The following is a 22,044-nucleotide window of genomic DNA, read 5'->3' on the forward strand; positions in this document are numbered from 1 at the left end:
CCTTAGTTCCTCATATCATCTCACTTATATGCCTTCTGTCACGATCTCATCCTTCACCTGTCTCTCTCCTTAACAAGAGCCACCCTTCCACCTCCCCAACTGATCTCCTTCTATCCTGCTTCTTCCAACAGATTGCTCCTTCAGTCATCCCCATTCCATTACTTATCTTCAAAACTCTCCCTTTCTTCTGGCTCCTTCCTCAGAACCTATAAGCATACCCTTATCTCCCCCATGCTTCCAAAAGCCTCTCTTGATTTTCCCCTGCTAACTAGCATTGTATATCTCTCCTGCCTTTTCTGGTCAAATTCCTTGAAAAGACTATCAATGGGGCAGCTAGGTGGTGTAGTGAATAGAGCCCCAGTACTGGAGTCGAGGACCTGAGTTCAAACCTGGCCTATGTGATCTCAGGCAAGTCACTTAGCACTGATTCCCTCAAAAAAAAGAAATTACTACCTACAGTAGGTGCCTTTCTTCTCACTTACAGTCTCTTAAATCTGGCTTCCAACCATATCATCTCTCCAGTTATAAGTGACCAAGTATGACCAGTTGTCCAATCCAATGGCCTTTTCTCAGTCTTCATCATCCTCAGCCTCTCTGCAATCTGTGACGTTGTTGATCACCTTTTCCACCTTGATTCTTTTTTCTCTCTAGGTTTTCAGGATGTCACTCTGTCCTGGTTTTCCTCCTATCTATCAGAATGCTCCTTCTCAGTTTCCTTGGCTGGATCATCTCACAGGGTTCTGTCCTGGACCCTCTTCCATTCTCCTTCTAAACTACTTCCCCTCTCCTGAGATCACAAGAATTTAATGACCATCCCTGTGCTAGTCATTCTCTAATCTGTCTAACCTGCCTAACCCCTGAGCTGACCTCCAATCTCCCATTTCCATTTGTCTTTCTCAAACTGGACGTCCAATAGACATTTTAAACTCAAATGTCCAAAATTAAATGAATTTTCTTTCCTCCAAACTCTGCCTCACTCCTGGCCCCCCTGCTAGCTTCCCTCTCACTGTTGAGGACTATACCATCCTCCCATTTCCTCAGGCTCACAGCCCAGGAGTCACCCTGGACCCCTGGCTATCTCCCACTCCCTGTGTCCAAGCTGTTGCCAAGTTCCATCAGTTCCACCTTTGCTCCATTTCTCAAATGTGCCCCTTCTCTCCTCTGACACCGTCTCCCCGCTGTTCCCATTACACCTGCACTGATATTCAGCCATTGGTGGGTCAGCCTGCCTCTAGTTTCTTTCTCCACTCCAATCCATTTAGCTGTTACTCCCCTACTCAGTAACTCCAGTGGTCCCCCCTCACTTCTGGGATCCAATACAACAGTTTTTGTTGGGTGTTCAAAACCCTTGTCTCACCTGATTCCCTGCCACACTGTTCCTCCCGCAGGATACTCCATCTCTCCCTCTGGGGACTTTCTTTGGCTGTTCTTTATGTCTAGAAATCTCTGCCCTCCCATCTGTCTACTGGCTTCCTCCAAGACCCAACAAAAATCCCATTTTTCCTCTTCATTCTGCATCATTTCCTCTTTTTTTCCTGAGTAGTGTCTGTTTGATTACCTTGATTTGTTTGTTGTCTCCCTCATTAGATTTTCTTTTGCCTCTTTTCTTATTCTGGGTGCTTAGAACAGTGCCTAGTGGGGAGTACACCAATTTTTATTTGCTGACTCACATGACAAACAAAGAACCAATGAGCTTTTATTTTAATTTCTTTTCAAAATTAACTTTAAATGACTTTGTAACCTTTAAAGCTGAATTTTAAAATTAATATTTTAAGTAATGAAGAAAAACAAATCACAAACAAACACAAGTTTTGGTGCCTCTAACTCTCTTGTGGACAGGAACCCTTTGGGAGATTTGTTGAATTTCTCTCATATTTGTAATTCATCATTTTAAATGTAAATTTACCCACAGAGAAAGGAAGTGGAAAAAGTCTGAAGAATTAGAGAATTTGTAAAGTTTGACTATTACTGCAAAACTTGAATTTAGAAAAATCTGCCTGTTGGGGCCTGGGAGGGTGGTGGGAGTGACAGGACAGTAGAGTGGGCACCTTGGCTGTATCATGGAGGGTACATCAGTTATATACCCTATCTTTGGCTTCATCATCTGTAAAATAGGCTCACCTACCTTACAACAACTTGGGAGGAAAAAAAGCATATGAGGAGCTATTTTAATGTGACCTGTTATTATTATTAGCCAGTTACTTAGGCAGAAGAGTTTATTGAAAACTGGGAAATTTCAATTTTAAGTGAGCACACAGTGTGTGGCATATATTTACATAAAAAGGTGAATAGCTATTGATTGATTGATGTAATAACAATGTATGACTCAAGAGGCCCAGTATTCACATCTACAATTCCAGATTTTCTGGCTTTGAAAGAAAGTTGCAAACCTATCTTATGCATCTCTAGTATTTTTAATTACAAAGACTAAGGAGGATCCCATGGAATAAAATTGTACCAGAGGGATGGGAAGCTTTCAAAAATGTAATTCTGAAGACACAAGGAAAAATAATTCATATTACTAAGGAAATAGAGAGTTGGCTGTAAGAGATCAATGGGAACATATGGGAATTCACCAACCACTTAATATCTAAAAGATGCTATAGATATTAACTGCCTTCAAGGGAAGGTCATGAAGGATGGATCCCAAAGTGGGTTTAGACCTATGAAAAGTCTCCAGAATGACACAGTTCATTCTTTTATTAAGACAATAAAATTGATCCATATTGCATGGAACTGCATCTGTGCTCCCATTACTTTTTTAATAGTCCTTTTTCTAACTTAATTCTTGGGCTTTACCCATTGGCCTCCCATTTTCTTCAAGTTGTCTTAGAATTATGGTTCTCAACCAGTTTTCCAGGAGAGAAAAATAGTTTGTAACTGTTTTTGAACATAATCTAATTAGTTGTGATTGGGTTGTATCATAGTATTCATAATATTGGGCCAAGTCTGAATATAAATACTGACCTAACATTGGCCCCGGTTCCTCTCATCTGAATGAAGGACAGCCATTCTCTTCTTTTTAACATAAGAAGGGGCATCTTTGATGTAGTTCAATCTGAAGGGAAGAGGGCATGTCCTATAAAGCCTCTTCCAGTTGTCCAACTCGGGTTTGGTTTGATTTTTAAATTGGCATGGGTTACCAGCAAGAACTGCCATTTGGAATTCATATTCCAATTTGGTGGCAGCTGTGGTGTAGTTTGGACAAGAAATTAGAGGAACTAGCTTTTTTTTCTGCTCCTAACTCTGTGTGGCAGCTGCTAAATTGCTTCCTTTGCCCTCAGTTTCCTGATCAGAAAAACAAAGGGTCTGAACTCAAGCCCCTATGCCTTCCCCACTACTCCATTGGTGCCTTCCTCCTGCCTAATATCTACATCTTTCTGAAGACAAGTACGTCCTCTTCCTGGACTCAGTCAGAGGCTCTAAGAATTTTCTGGAGCCTCTTCTTAGTTGTGTCCATTCCTGGGTTCTTATTGCCTGTTTTCTGGAGGAATTTCCATTTTGAGATAGCTCTAGTATTTCCCAGCCTTCCCCCCACCTTTGGCAAGAGAACCCAAAGTCTACATACAGTGCATTTTCCTCCCTTTTTGGGGCCCAACTTCAGTGATGACTCACTTGAGCCCTTGGGCTTTGCCTCATCCTTTTGTTTTAGGGGCCACTTTTTACCCCTGTTCCTTTGCCGTGGATCCTCATGAAGCCATTTGTCTCTGCTTTCAACAGAGGGGAGGTGTTCTTCCTGGGCTTGCTGTCCGAGGTGAATGACAGCTCCCCTGTTGCTCCACCCCCACCCCAGACTAAGGTAGACAGATCTATGGATGGCACCTGTGAACAACTCTGTTTTTCTTGAGTCTGGGAAGAACATCTCTGAGGAAATGTAAATCCTGATGAGGTCGAGAGCGAGGGGTTCTCTAAAAATAAATGAGTGCCAGCATCATCCAGTGAAGGGTGGATGGTGATGGGTAGGACTTCCTGAGTGGAGGTGGGGGGCTTAGTCAGCTGGATTCCCCAGTTCTCAGGGGGCTGGGCTTGAGGGCCTCAGTTTCACTCTAGGGAGCCCAGGGATGGACCCTAATAGGGCTGCCTCTCAGAAACGTGAGGCCAAAGGCCAGCTCTCCTGCTTCTTAGCAGCTCCTCTGAGTGGCCTCTGCTTCCTTCTGGTTCCAACCTTCTGGAAGAGTCATCAGACAGTGACCTCTTGGTTTTTATCTTTGCAGCTTTAACAGCGTGTGTCAGGGGACCCATATTCTCTTCCGAGAGTTTAGCTTCATCCAGGCCACCCCCCATAACAGGGCATCCTTCTTACGGGCTTTCTGGAGATGCTTCCGAACTGTGGGCAAGAATGGAGGTAAGTTTTCTCAAACTCTTTCCTAGAGATTTGGAGCCAGAGAGGAGGAGTTCAGCTTTGGGTAGCCATGGATAGCACTGTGATTGTGCGCCGTTGGAGGGGTTCCATATCTTTTGAGATGTGGTGAGAGAGGGTGTCAAAAAGATTGTATCCCAGACTGAGCCACCAATTTTCTTGTGGATTAATTCACTAACTGCTGAATTTCATGATTCCCTGTTCTTGGAACAGGATTAAAAGCTACCTTAAGATGCTCTGATAAGATGCTCTGGGGCAGCTAAGTGTTACAGTGGATAGAATACCAGCCCTGGAGTCAGGAGGACTTGATTTCAAATCCTGTTTCAGACACTTAATACTTTCTTAACTGTATGACCTTGGGCAAGTCACTTAATCACATTGCTTTGCAAAAAAAAATGCACCAGTGCATTTTAAAGCAGGGAAGCCAGCTGTACATGTGTGCACATATGTGTCGATCTCTTTCATGCTGATGTCATGGACAAACCCTGAGGTAAACAAATGTCAGGAAAGGACTTTGGATATCCATCTTTTCTTGGGCACCTGTTAACTGTGGACAGTTTCTTCTTCTCACCTCATTCATTTATTTTTTGTTTGTTTGGGTTTTTTTTCCCAAGGCAGTGGGGTTAAGTGACTTACCTAAGGTCACATAGCTAGGTAATTATTAAGTGATTGAAGCCAGATTTGAAGTCAGGTCCTCCTGACTCCAGGGCCAGTGTGCAATTCACTGTGACCTTCACCTCATTCATTTATAAGGATTTATGGAGCATCTGCTCTATATGAGTCACAAAATTCTCCAACTTAAAGCAAAAACACCCTAACCCCTTCCCCAACTTAGGAGAAATAGGATCCTAGATTTAGAACTAGAACCCCTATTTTGTAAGCTGGGGTGCAGAGAAGTATTGATCTTGAACCCAAGTCCTTAGGCCTTACCCTTTATACCAGACTGCTGCTACTACCCTTCTACACAATATGGGCTTTCAAAATGAAAACTTTCCCATGCAAAGAATTGGAAATTGAGGAGATGCCCATCAATTGGGGAATGACTGAACAAGCTATAGTATATGAATACTATTGTTCTATAAGAAACCAAAAAATCCTCAGGCTCTAGAGAAGCATGAAAAGAATTACAGGTTCTGATGCTGAATGAAGGGAGCATACCCAAAAGAACAATGTCCACATTAACAACACCATTGTGAGATGATCAATCTTGATGGAAGCAGCTCCTCTCAGCAATTCAGAGAGATAAGACAATCCTATTAGACAGTTATGGACAATGCCATTCCCATCCAGAGGAAGAAAAACAAAACAAAATATATCCCTTCAGAATCTAAATGAACACTACATTCATTCACTTTTTAAAAATTTTCTCTTAGGTTTTTCTTTCCTATCCCATGATTTTCTTTCTTTTTCCTTAATCTTAATTTGTCATACAGAAATACAATATTCACCTGACTGTTTGCTGCTGAGGGGAGGCAGATAGGGTGGGAGGCTGGAAGGAATGATGTAACTTAAAAATATGCATATGCATGTAGATGAATGTTGAAAACCTTTCATAACGTGCAATTGGAAAAATAAGGTATCAGTTGAAAAAAATAATTTGGGGAATAGTGAAATAGTAAAAAAAAAACACTTTCCCACAGATGATCTCATTTGAGTCTTTGAATTATTCTGTGAACAATATCACCCATTTTACAGATGAAGAAATCAATGACTGGATACACTAAGGATTTTCCAAAGCTGACCCAGGAAGTTAGTAGCCCAGCTTGAACTAGAGCTCATGTGCCCAACTCAGTAAAACATCCAACACGTCTTCCAGATAGTCCAGGTCCACCTTAGCTCCATCTGGGCTTTGTGACCCTTGACAAGTTACTTAATTGTGGCCCATCTCAGTTTCCTCATCTGCAAAATGGGAAGAACAGCACTGAGGGTGCTGTGAGGATCAAATGGGATTATGTCAGTAAATGTTACAGTATTCCAGGTGACCCAGGGAGCTTTTGGACTCTAAGCAGATGTGATAGTCCCAATCAGACAGGATCCTGCCAGTGATCCATCCAGAAGTTGAGGGGGATTTCCTCTGAGTTCTTCATTTTTCCCTGGGCTGTCGACTGTCCTAAATCATAGGCTCAGTATTTATGGTGATGCTTCTTGATTACACAACCCAATAACTCTTTGAGACCAGACACAGCCTTCACAGCTAGGTGAGCCGGTCCTCCTCAGGCAAAATGCTGTCATGTTTTACTCTTTTGAGCTTCCCAAACAATCACGCATAGGCTATTTCTGGACTCCGAGCCAGATCCGCTGCCGCTTTGGGAGCACCAGGGTCCTAAGAAGATTTGCCGACAGGACAGGTCCCCCAGGCCTGCAGCTCCCAGGCTTCTCCCTGGAGGAGATGCCACCTCTGTTCTCCTGGATAGTTTAGTGAGATGGGGCACCGGATCTCTATAAGGAGATCCCAGGGATAAGTAGAGCTCCGCAGCCCAAGGCTGCTGAGGGAAAGCCGCTAGAGGAAGCAGCCTGGGGGCAGAAGTCGTTCAGCCCAGGGTGGTGGTCCACCAGTCTCTATGAGGCTTTTATATTTCTGTAACCCCCAAACCTATCCCTACCTGCTGCCAGTCTAAATCTTCTTAAGAGTTCAGAAGGGAGAAAGGGGAGCCTTGGGGTATGGGTGAAAGTGGGGTGTTTCACTGACTCTCTTTTCTAAGTTTGTAAAGGTCAAACTGCTCTGAAAATGCTCATGTTTTGGTTTCATCTGTTCTGTGAGGTAGGCATCACATTTATTTCCCATTTCTGTCCTATTTTCACTTAAAATTTTCAAGTCTATGAGGGCAGAGATAATATCACCTGTCAATGCTACATTTCCCACCACTTTTAGCCCAGTAGGCACCCAGTAAATGTGCACTGAATGAACCGTTGTTGATTGACTCTTCAGGATCCTGCTCCTCTGTTCAATCATAGGCTCAAACTTTCAAAAAGCATTGATTAACTGCCAAACAAGGTATCAGACATTGTGCCACCTACTGGATAGAGACAAAAATGAAACCACTGCGAACCCCAGAGAGCTTGGGTGCCATCCATGTGGATCCATAGCAGTATATCCATAATGAAAGTGGGGAGGATGGAGGGCATTCTGGGCATTGGAAAAAAGGCCATAGATCACATTGAGCTCTGCCTTATGCAATTATATACAATTATTTGGCCACTGCTTATTTTAAAGTGTAAACCTATTTTATTTTTGTGATTTGCCCCTCCAAATCAACATCTTTGATCCTTTGGAATTTAGTCAGATGTGGACAAAAGACAAAAAGACGGGGCTCAGCATTAAGAAGAGAGGGGAGCAGAAGCTGGTAGCTTCTTCTGAAGATGCTCATTGGTTTGTCATGGATGATGCTTGACATGGAAAAGGTTGGGTGGATGCTTAGGCAGAGGGTACCATCCCAGCTCCCGGTCAGCAGTCCTCCTGTATCTGCAGGGTTGCCAAGGTCTCTTTGAGCCTTAGAGAGGTCTGGAGTCTGTGATGAGAGTTGGGGCGTGTCTTTATCTCCAGCCCCAGCAAGATTCAGAGGAAGTTCTAAATTCTCCTGTTCTGTGCATGGGGAATGGTGAAGAATTCATTGTTCCCCACCTAGCTAGGAGTGAGGCCTGGGCCCCTTCCTTGGGGAGGTTTATCATTCTTCATGGATGGACCATCAAGTCTGAGGGAATAATCAACAGTTTCCCCTAACTTCTCTGTTTAAGAGACCTCCTTCCATCCAGCTGGCATATCAAAGAGTGGCTTCTTCTTACCACTATAGTTCTGGTTATGTCAGGGCAAGTAAATTTTTTTTACTTTCCTATCCAGAGTTTAGTCTCTATAGCTATAGTTTTGTCTGAGCCTTAGTAAAGATTCAGGATAAGATTTTACACAATCCTTCACTTCAATCATTCCTCCCAACAATTAGCATCCAGGCCAGAAAATTGCCTTCAAATCTTAGTGGGAGAGGGGAGTGGTGAGGGGGGGGTGTCAGGAAATAGACCCGGTTTTCCCACTCTCACAACAAAAAAGTCCCTGACCCTCTTCCCCAAACACTGAATGACATCACAGAAGATGAAGCTGATTATGTAATTATAACATTTATATGTCATCTTATAAGCATGATCTCACTGGAACCTCCAGCAACCTAAGTGAGGCAAGTTTTCAATTCTTCTGTTTTACACCTAAGGAAACTGAAGCTGAGAGAGGTGAAGCTACTTGCCAGTAAGTGTCTGGGGCAGGTTTTGAACCTAAGCCTTTCTTGATGCCCTCTGTTGCCTGGGGCCTCCTTGGAAAATGCCCTTGTCTGTGTTTTGTGTGTGCCAACCAGAATGAGTTGGGAATCATCTTAGACAATACATCGGGGGTCTCTTCTCCCAAGGCTCTGGTAGGGCAAGAGTGTGTTTTCCTCATGTCTGTACAGACCCCCTCGCTCAGCACCTAGTAAACACCCGGTGTCTTGGACATTTATGGGTACTTGGTATGGGCTTGAAGACCAAATGATGATTGGTTGTGTGGACTCCACATGGGTTTGCCCACTTCTAGACAGGGGTCAAGGCTACCATTCATGCTGGGCAGGAAGTGAGTTCTCCATGATAAACTTTAACACCTCCCAGCAGACTGAATGCCAGCTTACCTAGAGACAGTTGCTTTCCTCTGCCTCCAGGAAGGAGGGAAAGACCTCAGAGCTGTTTGCTGCTCCCTTGTTTGGTTCATCTTGGGATAAATAGGCCACTATTGGGGGAGCAGCCACTTGTCCTGGAAGTCCCACATGCCTACATTTAGAGAGTCTCCCACTTGGTGGGAGAGGGCTCTCCAGTGGGTCTGGGTGTGGTTCATATTCCTCTGGGAAAGTGCCTTCAAGAAGTTCCTTGATGTCCTGCCCACCATCTTCTTCCTTTGGCTGTGGTTCAAGGGCATAGCCAGTCGCACCCAGTTGGCTGCTGTTGCTTTGACCCCTAGATTCTTTGAAGTCAGCTGTGGTAACCATGGCCTCACTGCCCTTTTCCTTTCCAGTTTCCCAGATCTTAAAAATTCATTCTGAAAGTTCTCATCTGGCATCAAGGTGACTGAGCAAGGCAGTGAGGAGCAAGCAACATTCCCAGATTCAGGAGGCCAAAGTCAACTTAACTTTCTCCAGGACCCACTCTGCGGTCCTAAGAGGACCCAAGCCTTTTCCTTATAGTTATCAAAAAATGTTTTGCAAGTCATTCCCCAATTGACAAATGGTCAAAGGATATGCAAAAGCAATTTACAGATGAGAAAATCAAAGCAATCCATAGTCATATGAAAAATTGCTCTAAATCACTAATTATTAGAGAAATGCAAATTAAAGCATCTCAGAGGTACTATCTCACCCCTCTCAGACTGGCCAATATAACCAGAAAGGAAAATAATCAATGTTGGAAGGGATGTGGGAAATCTGGGACACTAATACATTGATGGTGGAGTTGTGAATTTATCCAACCTTTCTGGAGAGAAATTTGGAACTCCACCCAAAGGGCAACAAAAATGTGCATACCCTTTTGATCCAGCAATATCACTCCTGGGTCTATACCCTGAAGAGAATATGAAAAAAGGGTAAAAACATCACTTGTACAAAAATATTCATAGTAGCCCTGTTTGTGATGGCAAAGAATTGGAAATCAAGTAAATGTCCTACAGTTAGGGAATGGATTAACAACCTGTGGTATATATATGCCATGGAGTTTGAACAAAGACCAAGGACTATTACCTTTAATTTAGGGGAAAAAAAACTAATCTTATTATGTAATCTTGCTATCTCTTATACTTTAATTTTCTTCCTTAAGGACATGATTTCTCTCTCATCACATTCAATCTGCATCAGTGTATACCATGCAAACAATGTAAAGACTGGCAAATTGCCTTCTGTGGGGGGGGGGGGGTAGGGAGAGGGAAGCCAGATTAGGGGAAAATTTGTAAAACTCAAAATAAATAAAATCTTTAAAATGAAAAAAAAAGTGTTTTGGTCAATACCTTCCTAGAGGCACTCCTGGGATATGGCGAGAGTTTCTTTTTTAAAAATTTTTTTTATTAAAGATATTATTTGAGTTTTACAGTTTCCCCCCCAAATCTTACTTCCCTCCCCGACCCCCACCATGGAAAACAATCTGTCAGTCTTTACTTTGTTTCCATGTTGTACCTTGATCCAAATTGAGTGTGATGAAAGAGAAATCATATCCTTAGGAAGAGACAAGAAGTCTAAGAGGTAACAAGATCAGACAATAAGATATCTGTTTTTTTTTCTAAATTAAAGGGAATAGTCCTTGCACTTTGTTCAAACTCCACAGCTCCTTATCTGGATACAGATGGCACTCTCCTTTACAGACAGCCCAAAATTGTTCCCGATTGTTGCACTGATGGAATGAGCGAGTTCTTCAGGGTTGGACATCACCCCCATGTTGCTATTAGGGTATACAGTGTTTTTCTGGTTCTGCTCATCTCACTCAGCATCAGTTCATACAAGACCCTCCAGGCTTCCCTGAAATCCCGTCCCTCCTGGTTTCTAATAGAACAATAGTGTTCCATGACATACATATACTGGTTTGCTAAGCCATTCCCCAATTGAAGGACATTTACTTGATTTCCAATTCTTTGCCCCCACAAACAGGGCTGCTATAAATATTTTTGTACAAGTGATGTTTTTACCCTTTTTCATCATCTCTTCAGGATATAGACCCAGTAGTGGTATTGCTGGCAAGAGTTTCTTTAGTACTCCCATGATGCCCAAGAATAGCCATAAGGGCTAGGAATAAGAATGAAGCTAGAAACATTGACCCTGAGCTCAAGGAGGTCTCCATCCAATGGGGGAGGGCAGTGATGCCCTACAAGATGGACAGCATGTAGAAGGAAACCCATGGGGTCCAGGGGATGGCACAAGAGCAGGAAAGGCCTCCTGGAGAAAGTGGGAGCAGCATGAGCAAAGACCAGGAAGCAAAGCAGGTATCTGGGGAGGCTCGACAACTTCCCACACAAACATCATGCTGTAAGCAATGACAATTGCAGAGGATTGCAGAGAAATACAAGCAATATGAACAAACCACTGCTAAGGGAACCAGGACCATAGACACGATGACCACAACAATTGAAAGGAAATATCACTACTCAGTCCCCACTCTGAGGGTCTAAAGATCCTGTGATGGTCTCAGCATGTGGATGAGAGAGCTACTGCATATAAAGCCTGGCAGTGAGGAACGAAGGAAGTTCTGGATGGTCCCCAGAGTCTGGACCTGTCAGGTTCTGGATCAATTGCTGTACCCCAGGGTTGGATTCTGGATTGGTCATCATGTGCTGGGGCCAGGTTCTGGATCGGTTACTGTGTCCCAGGTTCAGAGTCTGGATCAATCACCTTGCTTTAAGGTTAGGTTCTGGATTGGTCACTGTATCCTCAGGTCAGCTTTCCAAAGTCCATCAAACCAATACTCTAGGATGTTGCCAGGTCACTCATTGGGTAGAGTGGCTCAGCCTACAGAGATTCAAAGTCACTATCTCCTTCAACTTCTTATACATACCCCCTGGGAGATAACAGAGACACCCCAATGTCAATGAGACCCTCCATTGTCGTGCCAGGACTCCCAACATCACTGCTAAAAAGTTTTTCGGGGAAGATCTCTGTAAGTACACACAGCTGGTGATCTCTGCTCATCACAGGAGAAGGCTCAATAGAAGGGCTCCCCACTGTTAGGGAACCTAGCCGGTTTTTGAGGGGATGAAACAATGAGAGTGCAGTGTGAAACCCAGAGTAATCAATGTCTCAGTGTGTGGCACAGAAACTGGCCTCCATAGGAAGGTCAAGAAGGAGAGACACCAGGCCAAGTCACAGCAAGATGTACCTTGGAGGCTAAAGGAAGATGTACTGGGTGGGGAAAAGGCCAAGCAAAAGTGGGAGTGAAAGTGGTGTTCTTGAGGGACGGTAAGGTAATGTGAAAATGACACTTAATGAATGATTGAAAGAATTAGGAATGTATTTTTGATAATGGATACCTTGTACATGTAGGTGATACAAGAATGAGAGGGAAGGACCCAGAGTCAGGAAGACCCAAGTTCTAGTCCTGTCTCAGACACTTACTATCTGGGTGACTTTAACCAAGTCACTTAAACCCCTTTGTCCTCAGTCCTTGTTGGTAAGATGTAAATAATGGCAGCTACTTCATACGTTGTTGTAAGACTTCTGTGTGTGTGTTTGTGTGTGTGTCAAAGTATTGTAGAAATGTTGGTTGTTTTTACAGAAAGGGGTTAAAAGAGAATGGAACCACTGTGGTCAAAGATAAAAAGAACTCTTGTGGGAAAAGGTTTTCAAGTCTTACTTTGGGTGGTCCTAGAAAATTCTAGGAAGGTAGATATCATCTCAGCTCAAAGCAAAGCTTTCCCAATCCTTAGTCCAGCCCTAACCAGAAGGGTTTAATCAGTCAGCCATTCATCCAGTGTAGTGGGTGCAGGTGGAGGTACCAGATTATACTAAATGACCTCTGACTCCTGTGATTCTATAATAGTGGGGAGATTGATCCAATTGGAATAGATAATCAAATGAAGAGAAGTTGACCTTTTGAGCAGATTTGTTGGAACCTTTCTAGTCTGTGAGGGTATCTGTGTCCATTATGCTTAAGGCACATTGAAGAAAACACTTCCTCAGAAAATTAAGCTTTATGTTATGATTATAGCACCTATGTAATAGTTTCTCAGAGGTCATATGAAAACTATATATGAGACAGGGTCCTTGCCATCAAGAAGCAAACAATCTGGAGGATAAAAATTGGGATAACAATTTTAAGGCAGTAAGCAATGGACACCAAATGAGTGAGGAAGAAAATAAGGATTGTAAAAAAAAATCAGAGAAAGAAGATCACTTTTTTAAAATATACTTTAAATTTTTTTTATTTTATTTTTGGAAGATCACTTTTAATTGGAATCATTAGGGAAGAGGAGGTAGGTGTGACCTGGCTCGGGAAGCAAGGTAGGATTTATGCAGGTAGGAGAAATAACATGAGGGAATATGTGGCAGCAGAGCAGGCAAGTTGGGCAGGAGCTGAGGGGAGGAGGGAGGGAGGGATAGGAGAGGAGATAGAAAGGAATCAGATTATGGAAGTCCTTGGATACCAGGCTAATGACCATGACCACTCTGGGGGGATCTCCAGGTATTACTCCTTTTTTCATTTGGTCCCTGCCTTATGCTTAATTTGACCTGTTGGCCTGTCCTTCCCTGTTTCCTTTGGCATGCCCTATGCCCATCTGCATGGCCCATTCTGCTTCCCAAGAGCAGTTCCCTCTCAGGCGTGTTTGACTCTCTTTCATTTGTGAACCAGAATCTCAGAACTGGATTCCTCTACCATTAAACCACTCACCTGACAGACTCTGTATTGACTCAGTATCAACTCTGTGCTCTAAACTGGTTTGCTGTTTTTACATAGGATAGTCCAAGACACCTGACTTAATCTCAAACAACTGCAAGAATTTTTCTGTGACCTTTCATCCAGTGGCTAAACCTGTATAATCTTCTTAAATCAATTAAGTTCTTAGTCACACCTAGTTTACATTTTTGGTGGATGGATTAGCTAGAGGTTTCCAGGTCTTCTCTGTCATCAATTGGGGTGAAAGTAGAACCCTACTCTTATGTAGATAAAGAAATTGAGGGCCATTGAAGTTAAACAGCTTCCTCAAATATTGTTATAACATAGATCATAAATGGTAGATCCATAATTCTAATCTATATTATCTAGCTTCAGTCTCTGTTTTTCATTCCTCTGGAAACACTGCTTATGGTTTAATATCAGGAACTTTTTCTCAGCCAGCTTTGTAAGGGCCCTCTCTTACTCTGTTCTAGAGGAAGTGACACTCAGTTGTACCCAATCTGATATCTCAGGCATGTTTAAGATTCTTCTTGAATTCTTTTGGTGGACCTTATGTCTTCTTTGTTATAAAGATCTTACTTTGGGGGGTACTCAATTCCCTGGAATTTGTTTTCAAATAATCTCTGGGATGCTTTTTTCCTTTCTGCTCTACTTGATTCACTTTTTGTTTTCTCTTCCCTCACCCCCACCCTCCCATCTTATTTGCTACATGGCCCATTTCCTTTGTGCTTTATCTTTAGACCATGTTTTCTCCATGCACTGCCTTTTTTGAATAGCTTTCTAAGTTAGCCCTGTGTATGAATAGTGAGGATGATGAGTTTGCATCGGATTGGGTCGTATTTGGAACTTGACCCCATATCCTTAGTTCTCTCTTCCTAGATGGAAATGAAGGTGTAAAAGTGATAGTCATGGTCTTCCCTGGTGAGGTTGAACCAGGGAACAAAAGTCATCTTTAGTGATTGAGTCTCAAAGGGCTGTTTGACTTTGTAAGTCAGAACTGGGGAGGTTCTGGGAGTTTAGTCCAGGGAAGCTAGATGGCACAACAGATAGAGTGCCAGGCCTGGAGCCAGGAAGACTCATTTCCTGGGGTGAAATCTGGCCTCAGACACTGACTCACTGAGTGACCCTGGGCAAATCACTTAACTCTGTTTACCTTAGTTCCTCATCTGTAAACTGAGCTGGAGAAGGAAGTGGCAAGCCACTCCAGGGTCTCTGCCGAGGAAACCTCACACAGGGTCACGGAGAGTCAGACATGACTGAACAACAGCCACAGGCATCCCCGTGAACCTACAGGGACCTGGGCTGGTTGCATTGACTCAACCTGATTAATGCTCCTGGAGCCTCACATAAGTCCCAACCTCCTGCCTAGGATGTGGTCATTCCTTTGCCCTAGTTAGCTCTGTGTGTGTGTGTGTCATCATGATGCTCTGTCTTCTCCTCTGCCTCTGCCACCACAGAGAATGAACTGGCGACCAGGAATGGTGGACTTGTCCTTCCTAGCTTCCCTCTTGACCAGGCTTCCTTTCTGCAGGCCCATCCATCCCTCCCTAATCAACCTTGATGCAAGACTGTCCGAAGAGCCCTTCAAGCTGAAGAGCTGAAGCACCGAGATTCTTAGTTTACTAAGAGGAAACAACTTGGGCCAGGTCTTTTGGCTGCTCGGGTTCAGAGAGATGAGAAGAGAATTCAAGCTCAGAGTTTTCCAAGACCAGTTGCAGATAGTCTTCCTTCCTAAAATACAACTTCGTCATCCATCTGCTTAGAAATTCAAGCAACATTTGTTTGCAAGTAGGACAAAATCCAAGTTCCCTCATCTGGCATTCAAGGCCTTTCACAGTGTACCCTAATAAATCTTATATTGTTAGTTTTCTAATTAGCTAGAATGTGTAATCTATTTTTCTGGAGGCAGTTGGGGTTAGTGACTTGTCCAGTCTTAGCTGGCAAGTATATGGGTGCAGATTTGAACCCAGACCCAGTGCTCCATCTACTGCAGTTACCTAGCTCCCCTAGGCTTGAATTCATTGAAGTTAAGAGCTAAGCCTCAATTTCTTGATATCCTTCAGGCCACCCAACCAGTAGATAGTGACTATTCTGCTACTTGAAGATATTTTAAACTTTGAGCTCTTCTCCATCAGTCATAGAACTTTAGAGCCAAGGTGAACCTGAGAGATCATCTGGTCCTGATGCCCCAAGAGCCTAAGGGACTTCTCCTGGATCATCCACTTCTTTCTCCCATTCTCTCCCCTTCCCTGATAGAAAAAAAAATCCAATATAGCTTAACATGATATAGCTTAACATGTATAATTATGTTAAACATCAATTTATATTAATCATGTTGTAAAAGAAGAGTCAAATAGAAATGGGAAACCAGAGAGGAAAAAATACATAAGACAACTTATAAAAATTGAAGATATTAAGTTTTGATCTGCATTTAAATTCTATATTTCCTGCTCTGGATATGGATGATATTTTTTAATCACAAGTCTTTTAGAATTGGCTTTGATTATTGTACTGCTGAGTTGAACAAGTCCAACATAATTGATCATCACCCAATGTTGTTGTTAGTATGTACAATGTTCTTCTGGTTCTGCTCATCTTTTTCAACATCAGTTCATGCAAGGCTTTCCAGGCTATTCTAAAGTCCCATCCCTCATGATTTCTTGGTAATATTCTATCACATTCATATACCACATGTCATATATTCATATAATTTGTTTAGCCATTCCCCAATTGATGGGCATCCCCTCAATTTCCAGTTCCTTACCCCCAAAAAAGATTACAGTTCAATTCTTACAGCAAAGTATTCATTACATTTATGTACCATAATTTGTTTAGCCATTCCAAAATGAGAATAAATCTCCATAGTTTCCAATTCTTTTTCATTGCAAAGAGAGCTGTTATGAATATTTGCACACATAAATCTTTTTCCTCTTTCTTTGACCTCTTTGGAAGATAAACCTAGTATCTATCACTGGCTCAAACACTTTTCACAGTTTCATTCCAAATTATTTCCAGAGTGGATGGACTACTTCACAATTCCACCCACAGGTCACTAATGAGCCTATTTCCCCATAGCCCCTCCAATATTTGTCACTCCTTTTTTTTTCTTTTAGTCAACTTTGTCAATCATGTTAGGTGTGAGGTAGAAACTCAGAGTTGTTTTAATTTTCATTTCTCTAGTTATTTGGAATATTTTTTCCTGTGGCCATTGATAACTGGTATTTCTTCCTTTGAAAGATAACTATTTATAGCCTTCAGCCATTTATCAGTTGGGGAATGATTCTTATCATTCCTTATATATCTTAGAAACAAGACCTTTGCCACAGGACTTACTGCAAAGATTTATACTCCAGTATAAATGGGAAAACCATGTCCCAATGTGATGTGTAATAAATATGTTTCCACCTCTCTGGACGCTACATTTCACATGAGGATTCAGACCCCATGAGAGGCACTAATATTTAAAATCCCCATGCGATAGATGTTGTTCTGGCAGCAAGAAGATATTATCATGATGAAGAGTTGAGTAGGAGAAGTCTAATAGACATATTCTCCAGGGGAGATGCCAAGAGTTCCTGAATCATGGAGCCAGACTTCAATGGAGAGCCATGAAGAAAAGGTGCATCCAAGGTCTTCCAGGACAACTTGGGACTTCAGATGCTGCAGCAGGGACCCAGGGACAAATGAGAACCAGAAGGACAGGGCCTTGAGACTGTCAGATACCCTTTATGATCTTCTCCGTCTTGTGGATCAGAAAACTTCAGGTCCAGGCTACTGAAATATTACTTAGTAAATTGTTGCTAAGAGTATTTGATGGTTTTTAATTTTCCTTCTCTGGGGAAACTTATCACATATGTGATAAGTCCATGGCCCTTGGGTAATCCATATCAGCATGTCTCTTTGCCCCATCTGGACAAGAGGTCCACGACAGCAAAGAATCAAGGGACTCTACTTATTTTTTCTCCATATTTTAAAGCATGTTGTATGGATGCTCTTTTCTTACATTATTATCATCTCCCAATGACTCTCCCCCCTTCTACCTCAAAGTCTCCTTTATTACAAATAATTATAGCTAAGCAAAATAAATCATCTCTTTAACTGTGTCTGAAGATGTACACCTCATTTTATACCAATTGTCCACGACTTCTTTTTCATTTGTCAGAAGACATTCTTCCTCATTGGTTCCTCTAAACTCATGATCAGTCACTGCATTGATGAGTCTCATGTCTTTCAGGATTGTTTTCCTTTCCCCTATTGCATTTGTCTGATAAATCATCTTGCTTCTACTTACTTTGCTTGGATGAATTCATACATGTGTTGTCAGATTTCTTCTAAGTCCTCATAGTCATCATTTCTTCTGGAGCTAACTTTCCCCTCTATTTCTTCTAATTAGCTTTCTTGACTCTAGTCTTTAACAGACTAATATATTTAATCTCCATTGAAGTTGGAATAAAATGGATAGGATACATTTAGCCAGCACCATTAATAACCTAGGGGAATGATACAACTCTACATTTCCTTCGTCAAGGCTAGGCATCTTTGTCTTGGCAAGTACAAGATGGATGTTTTGGCTTTTTTTTGGTTATTTTTGTGGGACAATGGTCACACAGCTAGTAAGTGTCAAGTGTTTGAGGCCAGATTTGAAGTCAGGTCCTCCTGACTGGCATATTTTTTCAACCTTACCCTTCTTGTCTTAGTGCCCATTCTGGGAAATGTCCTGCATGTTGTAGAAGAAATCTAAAAGAAACATTAAGTGCCATCTAGAGCTTTTAGATGTAGGGTCATATGAGCTAGAACTGACAGGTCCCTCAGGGATCATCTCATGCCATTTACTAATAAACAAGTAACCAAAAATGTAGCCTTCAAAAGATGATTTGTAAACTATAAATGACCACATGGTGGTATATTTTGAATCAATAACAGGGAGAGAAATGCAAATGAAAGCAATTTTCTGAGACTAGTGACTCAGTATTCAGCTACTCAGAGGGAGCTCTATTCATTGATAGGGATAATTTTTTTGATCTTTTCCATGTCTTTCCATCAGTTTGCCTTGGGAAGAGGGAAGAACTTAACCAGCATACTGGAAGGTTATCAGTGGAATCTTGAGCTATCTGCCTCACCATGTTCAGCCTGTCATATTCCCTTGATGATGCTTTTCTTTTAATTTTATTTATTTAAGGCAATTGGGTTTAAGTGACTTGACCAAGGTCATAGTGCTAGACATTAAGTATCTGAGGCTGGATTTGAACTCAGGTTCCTCCTAGCTGCCCTGTTTTTTTTTAATCTGTTCTTCTCTGTAGTTTTTCTTTGGTCACATGTTGCCATCTGCTCACACCCACCATGCACCTTCCTATTGTTGTCTGTGATAACAACAGTACAAGTAAAATGTTAGAATTTTTAAAATGGGTCTTTGTTTTTAGGAGAAACTTAGGGTCATTAAAGAAGCAATTTTCTCAAGACTATGCAGCTCTCTTCTTCTGTTTAATACTGAACTCTGCTTGTACTGCACGTCTGTATTAATGGATGGGCCTGTGTAGGCGTCCATTCAAGTGAGCATCATAGTCTGGACAATAGGTCTTCTTCATCCACTTGATCTTCCCTGTGAGGATAGTAAGGCTAAGCTCTCTTTTTAAGCAGACTCTGCAAAGTTCTGGAGCTTGATGAAACCAATGTAATCCAAAATAAAACCAAAATCCATAGCAGGAGCATCTGGAAGGTCTCACAATCCACAAGGATTCCCTCTTCAGCTCAGATTCTGCTGTGAGTCTCTGCTATATCACATTGGCAAATACCTTTGATAAATATAGTTTTTCCTATTTTATGCCTCACCTAATGTTTGTGATCAGAGGACCACTGAATAGGGTTATTTCTGGTACATTTTTCAAAAGAGCTTCCAAGATTTTGATGTATGCATGATTCCTTCTTAGAAGAATAGAATTTTGCTCCACAGATCAAATATTTTTTCATAATCAATAAACTATAAGCACAGTGGGATCTTATATTCTTTGCATCTTTAAGTCACTTGAGAAATTTATTTATATTTATTATGGACTGTTACTTTTGAAAACTTGCTTCTCCCCTAGAAATGCTCTCGTTGAGGATGGCCTCAATTTGTGTGTAGACAAGTCTTGTAGACTGATACTTGGAAGATGGTCATCTACCCAAATCCAGTGTGGCTTCAGAAAGGGTCAGTGTGGTACTTACTGCCTGACCACTCTAGGAGAAATGCTAGGAGCAGAAGAGAGATCTATACCCAAGGTTTGTCAGTCTGACTGAGGCCTTTGACACTGTCAGTTGTAAGGGCTGGGAGAAGATTATGACAAAATTTGGGTTCCTGGAGAAGTTCATCAGCATTGGATGCCAATTTCATGGTGTCCTACTTGCATGGGTTCAGGATAATGGATGACATCCTCATGCTTTTCCAGGCCCAATGGAGTGAAATGGCTGGGGGCTTGCTCCCACACTTTGTAGCAGGATGTTTTCAGTGATGTTGTTAGAGGCCTTCATTGAGGACAAAAATGGCATCTAGGTAAAATATTTGACTTGAAAAGTCTACAAGCCAAGACTAAAGAAGAAGGAGAATGGGACTCTCAGTACACCCTCTGAGGCTGAGGTGCACCAAAGTTGATTTGATTCTGATGGTTAACACCAAGAAAACAGAAGTTCTGCACCAGCCAGAATCACGCCAGCCATACATGGAACCATTGATATAGCAAATGGAGAAAATTTGAATGCTGTGGTCATAGATGTGTTGCTGTGGACAAGTTTACTTCCTTTGGCAGTGTACTCCCCAGGGATGTACACATTGATGAGGAGGCTGATGCCTGCATTGCCAAGGCTGATGGCTCCATTGTCTTGGATGGGAAAACCCTTCTCGGATTGTTTCCATTTTTACTCTGTTTATTGTACTTTCATCCCTATATACCCAAAGGATAACTTTGCTTCCCTGGTTTTCTTACTGAATTTTTTTGAGTCTGTTTTTACTCTCTACTACTTCTCTGCTTTAGGCAGAGATTCTGCTCATAATCCTCTGCCATCTTCACAGTATTTTACAAATGAGATTAAAGTCTAAGGGAAACTAGATGGTTCAGTGGGTAGAGCACTGTAATCAGGAATATTTATCTTCATGCATACAAATTCAGCCTCAGATACTTACTGGCAGTATGACTCTGGACAATATATAACCCTGTTTACCTCAGTTTCCTCATATGTAAAATGAGCTGGAGAACCCAAATAGGGTCAAAAAGAGTTGGATATGGCAGGAAAATGATTAAACAACAATATTCTAAAATGATGTTGCTTGTGGCTACCATCTCTCTCTGCTTGACAAGGTCAAGTGTCTGTTGAGTAAACTGCTTTTGTAAAAGTTATTTTATTTCCTTGCTGTGGCAATTGATTTATAGTGGTTAAACGTGTATATAAAACTCTTATAATTGGTTTAATCCAAATATAATTTGATTAAACTTCTATGTAAATTATTATAAACTGGTGTTTATGTAATTTCAATTATTCATTGCCCATTTTCATAATCAATTCTTGTAAAAATTGTTCATGATTAAGTTATTTTGAATGTATGCCATAGTTTTTTTTTATTCTTCTTTTAGTTTTTTACCACTACTGATTTTTACTCTGACAGTCATTGGTCTAAATAAATGATCTAGACATAAATGGCTGATACAGGGACGTCTTCCACATCAACGATGAGTCTTTTCCTGACTATTAAAACATAATCAGGGGACAGTTAGGTGGCGCAATGAATTGAGCACCAGCCCTGGAATCAAGAGGACCTGAGTTCAAATTTGGCCTCAGACACTTAATAGTTAACTAGCTGTATGACCTTGAACAAGTCACTTAACCCCACTGCCTTTCTAAAAAAAAACATAATTCATTCTTTGTGGTATTGTTTGGTGCTTTATCAGAGATCTTTTCTTGAAGAAAGTTTTTATAGGGTAAAGGCTTGAGGAATCTGTGTATCTGCAAGTCTTTGGTTTTCTTCATACCTCTTTCCTGATCCATATTTTCTAAAATATTTCTCACCATCTCCCTTGCATTGCAGTTATTGAATACTAAAGTGAGTTTTGATTGCATTTGGAGGGATTTCTGAAGCTACTCATAGGATTTCTTCACCTCTTTCTTCATTCTCTTCAACTGTATAAACTACAGCTATTTGAAGGCTATCCTGAGCACTAGGGACCAAATGACCAAATATCTGATAATGTGACTTCTACTTTTGATCATCACTAAAGCCAAATAAGACTAATTCTTTGTTACCACAATGATTTTCCTTAAGCACAGCTCTGATCATG

At 41.6% G+C, this 22,044-nt stretch overlaps 1 protein-coding gene across 4 annotated transcripts in view; it reads left to right on the top strand.

The window, feature by feature from the left end:
* CSTPP1 (centriolar satellite-associated tubulin polyglutamylase complex regulator 1) overlaps positions 1–22,044 on the top strand; it is a 187,701-nt gene that overhangs the window by 93,369 nt on the left and 72,288 nt on the right. For 3 of the 4 annotated variants that reach the window (XM_074230588.1, XM_074230587.1, XM_074230589.1), the window contains exon 3: positions 4,215–4,345. The exons of the other annotated variant lie outside the window; for it this stretch is intronic. In XM_074230588.1, coding sequence (XP_074086689.1) covers positions 4,215–4,345 — 131 coding nt within the window. The remainder of the gene's footprint in view (positions 1–4,214; positions 4,346–22,044) is intronic. 4 annotated transcript variants of the gene reach the window in all.

The sequence above is a fragment of the Macrotis lagotis genome, chromosome 3 (assembly GCF_037893015.1).
Source record: "Macrotis lagotis isolate mMagLag1 chromosome 3, bilby.v1.9.chrom.fasta, whole genome shotgun sequence".
Lineage (NCBI taxonomy): Eukaryota > Metazoa > Chordata > Mammalia > Peramelemorphia > Peramelidae > Macrotis > Macrotis lagotis.